Source organism: Nuphar pumila, chromosome 3 (genome assembly GCF_984573655.1).
Source record: "Nuphar pumila chromosome 3, dmNupPumi1.hap1.1, whole genome shotgun sequence".
NCBI lineage: Eukaryota > Viridiplantae > Streptophyta > Magnoliopsida > Nymphaeales > Nymphaeaceae > Nuphar > Nuphar pumila.
In genome coordinates this window covers 142583169-142595135 of record NC_143251.1, presented here as the reverse complement: position 1 = coordinate 142595135, position 11967 = coordinate 142583169, and the positions used below count along the sequence as shown (strand labels likewise).

General features: G+C 41.0%; 2 protein-coding genes across 3 annotated transcripts; one reads left to right on the top strand and one right to left on the bottom strand.

Annotated features, from left to right (window-relative positions):
- The first annotated feature begins 767 nt into the window (after window positions 1-767).
- LOC149844184 (non-specific lipid-transfer protein 1-like) lies at window positions 768-1662 on the top strand. Its single transcript, XM_090002083.1, has 2 exons — window positions 768-1159; window positions 1452-1662. The coding sequence occupies exons 1-2, from the start codon at window positions 813-815 to the stop codon at window positions 1459-1461; spliced, it is 357 nt and encodes a 118-aa protein (XP_089858209.1). The 5' UTR covers window positions 768-812; the 3' UTR covers window positions 1462-1662.
- Window positions 1663-3460: 1798 nt separating this feature from the next.
- On the bottom strand, window positions 3461-11327 carry LOC149844183 (putative pre-mRNA-splicing factor ATP-dependent RNA helicase DEAH2). 2 transcript variants are annotated; one of them, XM_090000379.1, is made up of 7 exons: window positions 10874-11327; window positions 7204-7391; window positions 5980-7064; window positions 5177-5302; window positions 4834-5072; window positions 4639-4757; window positions 3461-3993 (listed from the first exon to the last, which is right to left on the bottom strand). In XM_090000379.1, exons 1-7 carry the CDS (start codon window positions 11138-11140, stop codon window positions 3861-3863), a joined length of 2157 nt encoding a protein of 718 aa, XP_089856505.1. In that variant the 5' UTR covers window positions 11141-11327; the 3' UTR covers window positions 3461-3860. The 2 variants fall into 2 exon arrangements, with proteins under 2 accessions (XP_089856505.1, XP_089856506.1); XM_090000380.1 differs by having other exon boundaries at window positions 3918-3993; window positions 4617-4757.
- Window positions 11328-11967: the final 640 nt, after the last annotated feature.

The window sequence follows — 11967 nt, the reverse complement described above, 5'->3', positions numbered from 1 at the left end:
AAGAGTGCCAAGTCCTACAGTGACATGTGAAGAGAGAGAGACAGAACGCCAAGTCCTATTATATGACATTTGGATCCCTTGTTCAGGAGAGAGAGAGAGAGAACGCCAAGTCCTATTATATGACATTTGACAGTAATTTACAAGTTTAAATCATCAAACAGCAACGTATCTCTCTAATAACCCAAGTTTGAAATCTTCAAGCTTGGCTTATTCATGTGAAGAAACAAGCTAATTAGTTCGAACTCATGATGAGCCTAAGGTAAACAAGCAAGCATGGAGCTGACAAGTTTTATAAAAAGAATACATTGTTTTAAAGCCGAAAGTAAGCAAACTGAGAAAAAAAATATACATTGCACCCATCAGCCCAACTACCACTGCTAATCTGAATAATAACTGAGCCTTTTCAAAGTTGATCTATCCACATCACTCCCACGGTAAGGGCTCCTAAAGACCAGACCTAGCCCCACTAGTCCAATCCAAACAAAGTCCCAATAATCCTAGTGTGAAAATATGAGCTGTCCTTCTTTCATTTAAACCGTGCATCCAACTCAAGATTCTCTACAATGACTGAACGATAGAAACTTGCAACGAGGAAGCCAAACAGGAAACCTGACAAGTGTCAATCAAGAGTATCTTGGAAAAGGAAAAGCAGTAAATGCTATTGGTTGAGGGAAAGTTAGATGGCACTAACATTAACTGCATTCACCCCTTCACTCTCTATTTAAACACCCCCTCTCACTCCCTCAATACGCAAGTAAGAAGTAGCCTTTTCTAGAGAGAGAGTGTGTGTGAAAGAGAGTATCAGTATCAACATGGCTAGCCTTTCTGTGCGTTCCCTTGTGTGCATCACCTTTGCTTTCATTCTGCTCTTTGCACCCCCAAGTGAGGCCATCCAATGCTCTGATGTTATAAGATACCTGATGCCGTGCGTCGGCTACCTGATGAGCAACGGTGGGCCGGTGCCGAGCGCGTGCTGCATTGGCGTCAGGAGCCTCAATGGAGCTGCTAGTGCAACCCCTGATAGGAGGACAGCTTGCGACTGCATCAAGAAATATGCTTTGGGAATGTCTGGGCTCAATGTTAAGCTAGTGAGCTCGTTGCCGCGGTCCTGTGGGGTGCAGCTTCCTTTTGTTCCTACGCCAGGCACTGACTGCACCAGGTCTGTGGTCAGCCATTAGCATTGTGGTGCATAATGGTGCCTCACCAACTTTGAAATTTCCCCTTGCATGATATATATATATATATATATATATATATATATATATATATATATATATATATATATATATATATATATAACCTAGCAAAACAGTTAAATATCATGGTAGACATGTCAAGGATAATAGCTGATCACACTTTGTGAAGTTGGCTTAGTATTCATTGTGAAACATGAGTTTTATCATATTGTTTTTGTTACTAATCTTTTTGTTTATGTTTTTATATGTTGGCAGAGTGTTTTAAGGAGGTATGAAGATCATCATAGCACTTTAGCTATGATGATGATGATGATGATGATATCTAGTAGGAATAAGAGGGAGACTGGTCTCACCGGCGGCTCATAGAGAGATACCACTTTGTTGTGGCCGTCCTTTTGTAGTTTTTGGTCTTTTGTTAGTGTGTTTCTTCTTCTCCTTATATCTACATAGCAATAAAATAGTTGCTTTTATATATCTCATGGACTTTCTTTGGCTCAAAGATTTTGTTGCACCAACGCATAGTGGTACTCTCTCTCTCTCTCTCTCTCTCTCTCTCAAACGCCAATTGGCCGGAGGTGGACCCTTAAAGGCAAAAAGATCTTATAAAAGATTATACATTTTGAAAATGGTTCCTGATACTTCATTAAAAAAAATGTTTCCTGATACATTCTATGAACCAAAATATTAAACCATAAAAGAAGGTACATTTCTCACAATGCTTGTTTTGACCCAAGGGGTTTGGCATAGTGGGATATGGGGCCTTTGACTGTTTCACGGGCACTCTAGGTTCAAATCCCATGGGAATCACCTCCATGGATAAAGCCGAAGCCTGGCGACTCCCTGGGCTCGAGGGGTAAGCCCTTGGAGTTTTACTCTGGCATGAACAGAGACAGTAAGTATGGCAAGCTGAGCCAGTAAAGCTAGGTCTCTGCGCCTGGAACGGAGAGAGAGAGAGAGAGAGAGAGAGAGAGAGCCCATGAAATGTGGCTCTCATAAAGTAATAACTATCAGCAGTCATTAATTTGAGCAGTTTTAAAGGAAGTAATGTGCGGTCTTGGAGCTTGTGGTTAGGGAGCTTTTCTCTAACCCCAAGGTCGAATCTCCATGTAGGCACTCCTTTCTACAAGAAAACCAGAAAACTGTGTGACCAGGCCTCTCTGATCCAAGAAATGGTTTCTTTGTGGAATAAAGAGAGAAAAGAAAGAAGAGAGAGAGCATGTATTAGTACTAAAGGAACGTAATATGCACAAGAGGACAATAAATCACTTTTTTTAAAGGCAAATTGGGGTTAGGCAGACCCCTACTAGATATCTCTTAAAACTCCATACGGCAGAGGGATTCGAACCTGGTCCTTCAGCATCGCACAGGACCCCGCCGTACCACATGGGATCACCTTGGTGGGAAAACAAAATCAGACTCTTTCTTTCCTAATCACAAGTATTAGATGTGTAATGCTTTTCTGGAACATGGATTGGGAAAACAAAACAGACTTCAAATACAAGAGCAGTAGTGAGAATTAGGAGCTTGGTAACGAAGTCTGGAAAAGTTCTGGATACTTGCTAGTGCACATGGGCCAGGCCACCGATCTGGCTTTCAAGATCAAAACTACCAAGAAACGCAGCGGAATCGTTTTTATTGCTTGGGAAAGCAACTCGGGAAGACTCTTGATTCTCAATATCTTCACTTTTGCTCGGTAAACAATCAAAATCAAAAGACCTCCATGGATATAACGCCATGTAAACACACTACCGATTATGACCCCTAAACTTCAGAAAACCTATTGGCACCGTTCAACTTTGACATGGCCGGTTAAAGTTTTGCATGCTGCAAAATCTGGGAAAACCAAAATAGCATGGATCTGAATCCAAGAACATAATGAGATAATTAAATCATTCATCCAAGGTTTACCCCCCCCCCCCTTCATGATTTTTTTTTCATGAAAGGCAGAAAACCCAACATAGGAATCAGAAACCTAATATCGCTGGCTAAGCCTGCTGAAATTACAGTCACGATGGTATAAACCAGTGGCGCACCGGAAGTCGCCAAGCTTCAGCTGAACAAGGGCTTATCCCTTGTCCTCATTAATGAGGGGGGCTGATGCTCATGGGAATGGAACCCTGACCACCCGTCTAGTGGCCAAGGAACCTAACACAGCACTAAACCCCTTGGGGCTACCCCATTCATGACGCATCCCATAAAAAGATGTCTGATTAAAAGATTCAACAGTAGAAGTATGATAGATAAACTAGACTAATACCAACACCTGCTGTAAATAATTTCATGAATCTAAAAAGAGCATCCGTAAAAGTCCAAATATTTAACAGAATGCCTGTAACCAAGAAAGAAAAAACATAGCCGGACAGTGCATTCTGTGAATTACAGCACAATTTTCCGGATAGATCATCCTGTGAGAACTTATACAACAGAACCTGCTGAAAAGGATCACATAACCACTTTTAGCGCCTTCACTGCAACAAGCTAAGCTGTCGTGGCACTGATTAACGCCTTTTTGTCACGGAATTCATGAAATAAAAGCACACGTTCATCAACTCCTAACATCAATACCTTGCGTGCAGGAAATAAGGGCAAGTCCATTTTCCAAGATTACCCAACTGGACTGTTAACAGTCACAAGATGGAAGCTGCTACAGCAAAGGAACTAGAACTAAACCTTGTTCCGGCTTTTGCTCTCCCCTCTCTCTTTCTCACGCTTACTGTACAATTTTTCCAGAACTCGCTTTGCTTCACATTTAGGAAAATTGACAAGGTCATAGTAGTGAGTTGCAATGTCGATCAGCCTACACATAAAAGAGTTAAAACAGCAATTAATCAAATAGAATCATACTGTCATGGAGGGCACAGAGGAAGCATGTGTGCACAAGTGGTTGGTGCATATGTCGGTACACATGCATGTGCGCAAGCGCGTTTCAGACGCTAACACAACAAGATAGCAGCTAATCATATTCGATCCTAAAAATAGGAAAGACATCACTGGCACTCTGAATTGACATAAACTATGCATTTATCCGTGCACGAGAGTGCTAAAACATCAAGGTTTAGTACTGTAGGTTAAAAAGCCAAACTCTAGTCTTATAGGTTGTAACAGAAAAAAGAAACAGCACACGACCGCTGACCAGAAAACGAAAATCAGCAAGGGAGTAAAAGACTGCTATCCAAACAAGAGTCGCTTCACAACAATGCCAAAGCTCAAGCAATGTTTAGCCAAGAGACTATGATTTCAACATAATTATGTTCCAAGATTCAAACCTAAAAGGCACTTCAGGTATTATCGGTTATAACAATAAGCCAACAGAAGGACATGAATGGATCGACCGTGCACACACATGAAAGTTTCATAGCATAAATTTTGGATCTCAATACGGATTGGAGGAAAAGGGACAAAAGTTTGAGTGGACCGTACCAGTAACTAGACACCAACTTACCATTCTCCACGGATGTCAGTAACTGTACGAATGAAATTTCTGCTTGTCAAGACATACTCGTTGTATATAACCCATTCTGGCTTGTGGTCAAGGCAGTTTGAAGGATGCAAATGAACCACCTGCCAATGAAAATTCACAGTTACTAGGTTTGTAAAAATCCAGTAAGTCGCAGATTCTGAGAATGAAGGAGGTAACCTGATTGTCTTTCACTGTCAAATAATGACCAGTACGTTCAAGGTGTGCAACCTGCATAAAATACCCAGCCAGCATAGCCTTCCTTATGTTGACATAGTAGTCGCGGCTGTTAAAATCTGTGCTGCATAACTTGAGGTTGTATCTGCCCATGATACGCATAAGCTGTTGTCGCACATTATCAGCTGACTTCATAGCTCGATGATTGATAAAATTCTCATAGCACCACGTTGAATCTTCATCTGCAGCAGATAAATTGAAAGATGAAAATAAGTGACTCGCACTATGCAACACAAGTACATACCCATTACTACTAAAAGAACAAAAAACACTAACAAATACTTACCGTTTTGCTTGTATGCATGGTAGACATTGAGTAGTGTAAGGTGATCCCCATCGATATGACCAAACCGAGCTTTTGCTTCATCTGCCGCTTTTTGAGCATCCCTAGGCCGGAGAAAGCAATTTGGGACTAAAGAAAGAGAAATTTGGTAGGACAGAGGAGGCCCATGGTAGGTCAGCAGATGCATAGAGGCGAGACGACACCATGTGCTTCATTAGAGTTATACTGAGAACTGCAACTATCTGCATCAGCACTTTACTTAAGAATTCCTATGGTGTGCACCGACCAAATAGTGGCACGGAGCACAACTTAAACTTGGCCGTGACAGTTGCTGATGACAGCCTACAGGGCAACACAGACTCCTAATGCATCATTGCACAAATACATGCACACGTGCATATAATACACAGCAGATATGCATATTTTTGTGCACAATGCAATGAGTACAAGATGCATTTGGGACACACACATAACCACATGGATTCCAAGTAAGCCACAGACATGGCCGACTTGCTGGGACAAGGAATGCCGAATCATTGTCATCATCAGGGAGTGAGATGCATGATCAGACTATGTAAAAACTCATCAGTCAACATAAATCACTTTTTATTGGTTTATTTTGCCATGATATTCATGGCATAACAATTCTAGACAACATCTACATGCATTAAAATGCAACACTCAATGGTAAAACATGTAGAATTTAAAGGATATAACAGATATCGAAACAAAGTTCTCTTCCTTTTTTTGGTTTGGGGGTGGGGGAAGAAAAAGGAAAAATTTGAAACAGCAGGTCACCAACTTACCTGAAAGCATAGCAGAGATTGAGAGAATTTCATTCGAACAGTTGAACTCAGGACTAACAACAAGCATCTTTGACATCTGAGGATCTAAAGGAAACTCGCTCATGATCTCTCCCAACTTTGTCAGGTTCCCTTCATCATCCAGTGCACCCAAGTAGTTCAAAAGCTCTAACGCACGCATTAGAGTTTCAGGGGCAGGGGGATCCATAAAATCGAAGTGCACCAAATCATCAATGCCCAGCTTCTTTAAAGTGAGTACAACATTAGCTAGATTAGAGCGAAGGATTTCTGGGTATGTTTGCGGATGAAGATCTTCATTGAAACTCTTTTCGGTGTAAAGTCTAAAGCATTTTCCAGGCTGTGTTCTACCAGCACGGCCTGCCCTCTGGTGTGCACTAGCCTTTGATATGGGAGAAACCAAGAGAGATTCTACACGGATTCTTGGGTTATAAACCTTTTGTTTTGCAAATCCAGGATCAATCACGAAAACAATCCCATCTATTGTCAGAGAAGTTTCAGCAATGTTAGTTGACACAACAATTTTCCTACCAGGAGGCCCACCCTCTTTCAGTGATGGTGGTGCAGGCTCAAATATCTTCTGCTGCAATGCAGGAGGCAGAGTAGAATACAGGGGCACAACTTTGACCGGCCCAACCTGGTCACCCAGGTTATTGATCTCCTTGTTGATTCTCTTGCAAGCATCCTCAATCTCTTCCTCTCCTGTCAGGAAAACAAGGATGTCACCTGTTGGCTCACACATGTGTATCTGCATAACAGTCCTAATTGCTGAATCAAGATAATCCCTCTCAGGCTCCTGGGTATAGAAAATCTCCACAGGGTGTAATCTTCCAGGTACTTTCATGAGTGGTGCTCCATAAAAATAACCCTGAAACTTTTCTGCTTCAAGTGTTGCACTCATAACTACAAGCTTCAAATCAGCTCTATTTTTCAGAACTTCCTTAAGAAGCCCAAACAGTACATCTGTTGCCAAGGTTCTCTCATGAGCCTCGTCCAAAATTATTACTCGGTAACGCTCCAGAAGTGGATCCGTCATTGCTTCTCTCAAAAGCATACCATCTGTTAAATACCTATTGGAACCATGGAACAGGAAAATCAAGAATAATGAATATGACAAAATAAAATCCATCCACAGCACAAATATAGCAACAGAATTAGGTAATACACAAATTATGAATAAAAAAACAACAGGGACAGCCAGAAACTTACTTTAGAACAGTTTTAGGGCCACTACAATCCTCAAATCGGATGCTGTAACCAACTTCGTCTCCAATTGTGACATCCATTTCCTCTGCAACGCGCCGAGATACAGACATTGCAGCCACTCTACGAGGTTGAGTACATGCAATCTGCTTGCGGTTGCTTGTATAACCAGCCTCAACCACAAACTGAGGAATCTGCCTAACAGTAACATTGTCACATAAATATTCATTGTATGAAATAACAAAAAGCAACATACCATCTACAATTTAACCACAAATATCATGGTTGATCACATTGGGTATATTTACTCTTATCTTTGGAAGCACAAAGCATTAAAAGCACAGTGTCCAAGCTACCTCACAAAGATATGGTTACAACCATGTAACACAAGTTGAAGTATGGATAAAAATGGGGAAACAGGCTTGCAAATTGCAACAGAAAAGGTCAAGGGAGGTAAGACATTGAAGCTGACCAATAGTGCTTGTGGGTTTCGATCTGACATAGAGACTCTGCCGCTCCAGTTTTATCTCACCTGTTCCAGTTTCATCAGTTGAATAGGGATACAGCCATTAAAAAAAAGAGGCCACAGAAGATACCTTATAGCCTGTTTAAACCACTCATTTAGAAAGATATGTCACCTTAAAAATGTACTCCAGGGGTCTGGCTAATATCCTATATTTCACGTACCCCAAAGCGCATGATGGCTAGACCACAAAGGCTATAGTTCTATGATGACATAATTCTATATATTATTAGTAAACTAGACATCAGCAAGTCATCCACCCCTATGGAAGAAAACAACTCACATTTTTAGCCATGAGCACACTGCATATATGCCATTTTTTCCTGCACAACTTTCAGTTCTACTCGAGCTCAGGTTTTCCTAAAAAATGTCCTAGCAGCAGCAACACTAGTAGTAGTAGAATCAACATCAGCAGGAGGCAGATAGAATAGCAACAAGCGCACAACTACTACTCCAGTTTAACAGTCATTTAAACTCTTAACATTTTAAAACAAATACCTCAAAGCAAAAAAAAAAAAATCGTATGAGACTTCAGCTGGGTATACAGCCTGGGATCTATAGCTGCAAGATCAATACCAGTTTCCTGCAATTTCATCTTATTTACTCATTTTTTACACAAAATAGTACTCCAGGGGTCTGGCTAATATCCTATATTTCACGTACCCCAAGTGCACGATGGCTAGACCACAAAGGCTATAATTCTATGATGACATAATTCTATATATTATTAGTAAACTAGACATCAGCAAGTCATCCACACCTATGGAAGAAAACAACTCACATTTTTAGCTATGAGCACACTGCATATATGACATTTTTTCCTGCACAACTTTCAGTTCTACTCGAGCTCAGGTTTTCCTAAAAAATGTCCTAGCAGCAGCAACACTAGTAGTAGTAGAATCAACATCAGCAGGAGGCAGATAGAATAGCAACAAGAGCACAACTACTACTCCAGTTTAACAGTCATTTAAACTCTTAACATTTTAAAACAAATACCTCAAAGCAAAAAAAAATCGTATGAGACTTCAGCTGGGTATACAGCCTGGGATCTATAGCTGCAAGATCAATACCAGTTTCCTGCAATTTCATCTTATTTACTCATTTTTTACACAAAATAGTACTCCAGGGGTCTGGCTAATATCCTATATTTAACGTACCCCAAGTGCACGATGGCTAGACCACAAAGGCTATAATTCTATGATGACATAATTCTATATATTATTAGTAAACTAGACATCAGCAAGTCATCCACACCTATGGAAGAAAACAACTCACATTTTTAGCTATGAGCACACTGCATATATGACATTTTTTCCTGCACAACTTTCAGTTCTACTCGAGCTCAGGTTTTCCTAAAAAATGTCCTAGCAGCAGCAACACTAGTAGTAGTAGAATCAACATCAGCAGGAGGCAGATAGAATAGCAACAAGAGCACAACTACTACTCCAGTTTAACAGTCATTTAAACTCTTAACATTTTAAAACAAATACCTCAAAGCAAAAAAAAATTGTATGAGACTTCAGCTGGGTATACAGCCTGGGATCTATAGCTGCAAGATCAATACCAGTTTCCTGCAATTTCATCTTATTTACTCATTTTTTACACAATATAGCAACAACTATCTAAAATGACGGAAAATGAAGCACCATCTATTCAAAGCCCAAAATAGCTGCCATGAACAAATATCATGGTAACTAATACATTATAGGCTTCCCGAACCAAAGGTTCTACTTGACCTATGCTCACCCCAAACATGAGCGCCTTCAAGTTACAACGTGTACATTAAGCCTAAGATATAGTAGTCATGATTCTGATGCAACCATACCCACTAGAGGCTCAGGCTCCGACCTGACCTAAATCTTAACTTATTCAGTGCAAGGACCTATGCATGTGGACAACCTGGCTAGGTTCAAGTCAAGTCAGGCCAGGCCCAACCAAATTTTTTTTAACCCAGAACCAAGGATAGGCAAGGGTTTTATCTGATTAAGGTGCAGCTTGACGCAGCTTATCCTGTATCGGGTACGCATCTACCCTTATAAGAAACTTATTGAATTTAGGTTAAGTTATAAGTCATAAAGGTATAATGGAAAAAAAAATCTTGCATCTGGAAGAGCACATGAACTCCAATAATCCAACATGGTTTACTTGAAAAGGAAGAACATCATGATCTTTAGCTTGCATGAGACACTAAAGAAGAAAGCCCAAAAATTTGAATGCAAGAAGGGAAGGTGAAGTGAAACAACATGAAAGGCATAAAGCTGGGGAACATAAACATATAAATGCAAAAAGTGTAAAGTAAACATTAAATATTCTACAAGCATAAGAGGCTAATGTTAATGGTAAGTCCTAAGTGTTCAGATTGACGACCCCATCTTCCACCTCCAAAGCACATAAAATGCTACCTCCAAAGCGGACAAAACAACTTTTTCTTCTCTTTACAAATTAGAAAGATCGTAAACCCCAATACAGAGCAATATCTTCCAATGACAAAGCATGTAAAAAATATCTTATTTGAAAATAAGCTTCTGATCAACAATGAAATGTATCCTCACAATCGCAACCATTTCTGAAAGCGTTCGTTAAAACTTGAATGGAAACAAGCAAGATCCCATCACCATGAATCAGTAACTAACTACCCAAAAAACATAGTAAACGCAAACAACAACACAACCTTCAAATCCTATCGATATGATATACCAAATCCAATAAAAGAACCTTCAATTTATACAGGATAACCAGAACAACACCGCACATACCCACTTAGAAAAGTATCTACCCATACCATCAAGAAAACAACAGAACACATGCTTCGCCTGGGGAGAGAACAACACGGGACTTCCAAAGGCCCCATTTTCGGGTAATAGAAAACCAAAAAATAAAACCTTTCATTAGAACTACAAACACCCACAAATCGCACAAACCGAAATAAAAAGAAAAAACCCTAAACTATCATGACGCAACATCCACAACAAACACAAGACCAATCGACAACGCAAAATTAGAAAACCGAGAGAGAGAAAGAGAGGAGTTGGTGCACCACTCATCCACTTATCAAGGAAACAGAGATAACACCCGCGCACTGCGTTAATTTTTTCGCCATCGTCGGAAAGAAAAGCAGCCAAGAGACAGAGAGAGAGAGAGAAAATAACGGACCTGAGTCGTCTTGCCGCTGCCTGTCTCTCCGACCAAGATGAGGGTCTGGTTCTTCTCTAGGGCGTCGAGGAACTCCTGCTTCTGCAGCCACACGGGGAGCGTCTGCCTCTTCTCGAGGATCTCGTAGTACCGGGCCGAGTAGGGCCGCCCGGTCCACCGATTCACGTTCGCCGAGATCTTCACGGCCGCCATCCCGTTCGCCTTCAGCAGCTTGTTGTCGTCCACCACGTCGAAGAGGCTCACCTTCCGCTTCCTCTCCATCGCCATCGCTACAGCACCAACCAGAGAAAACCAAACCAACGAGATTCTCTTCAAACCCTAGAGAAAGAGTCTCTGAGATCTGGAGCTTCCTCCTTCTGCTTCTTCTTCCCGTCCAGTGGGAAAGGAGGCGACGCTCTGCAACTCGTCGCCCTTGGATGCCCTAAAAAAGGAAGGATGAAAGCCCCAAAATAATAAACAATAGGGTTTTCTCGATTCTTCTTCTATTGTAAACTTTGTAAGGGAGACGGCTGGGGCTAAGGATGTCAGCGGGTCGGATATATCCGATATCCAACGATACCGAATCCTTTTAATCGGATTCGGATTCGGATTCGGTATAAGGATTTCATGACCGAACCGGTATCCGACATCAAGGTCGGGCCAACTGCCAAGCCTTGCTCTTGCATTCGAGATGAATTACAGTGAAAAGATCAGGTGCAATATGATTGCACAAATATTTGTGCATTAAGCACCTTATCACCCTCCATCTTGGGGGCAGGGCCTGTCAGGTGTGGAACCAAGGCCTGATGGACGGTGATGGGGGTGCTTAATGCACAATTTTTTGTGCAATCATATTGTACCCTATCCGAACTCTGAATACATGCTTGACAGGGATGTCCATGCTTCGAATTTGAGTGGGTATCACAACGGGATCCGCTTCGAATTTGAGTGGGTATCACAAATATTCCGAGATTTATGAAAATCTCGTGATAATATCGTGAGAAATTGCCTGCAAGTATAAAACATCAATTTTTTGTGAGATTTTCAAAATATCGTGAGATTTATGAAAAAACATAAATATCACGATTTAAACATGATATTTACGTTTTAAATGG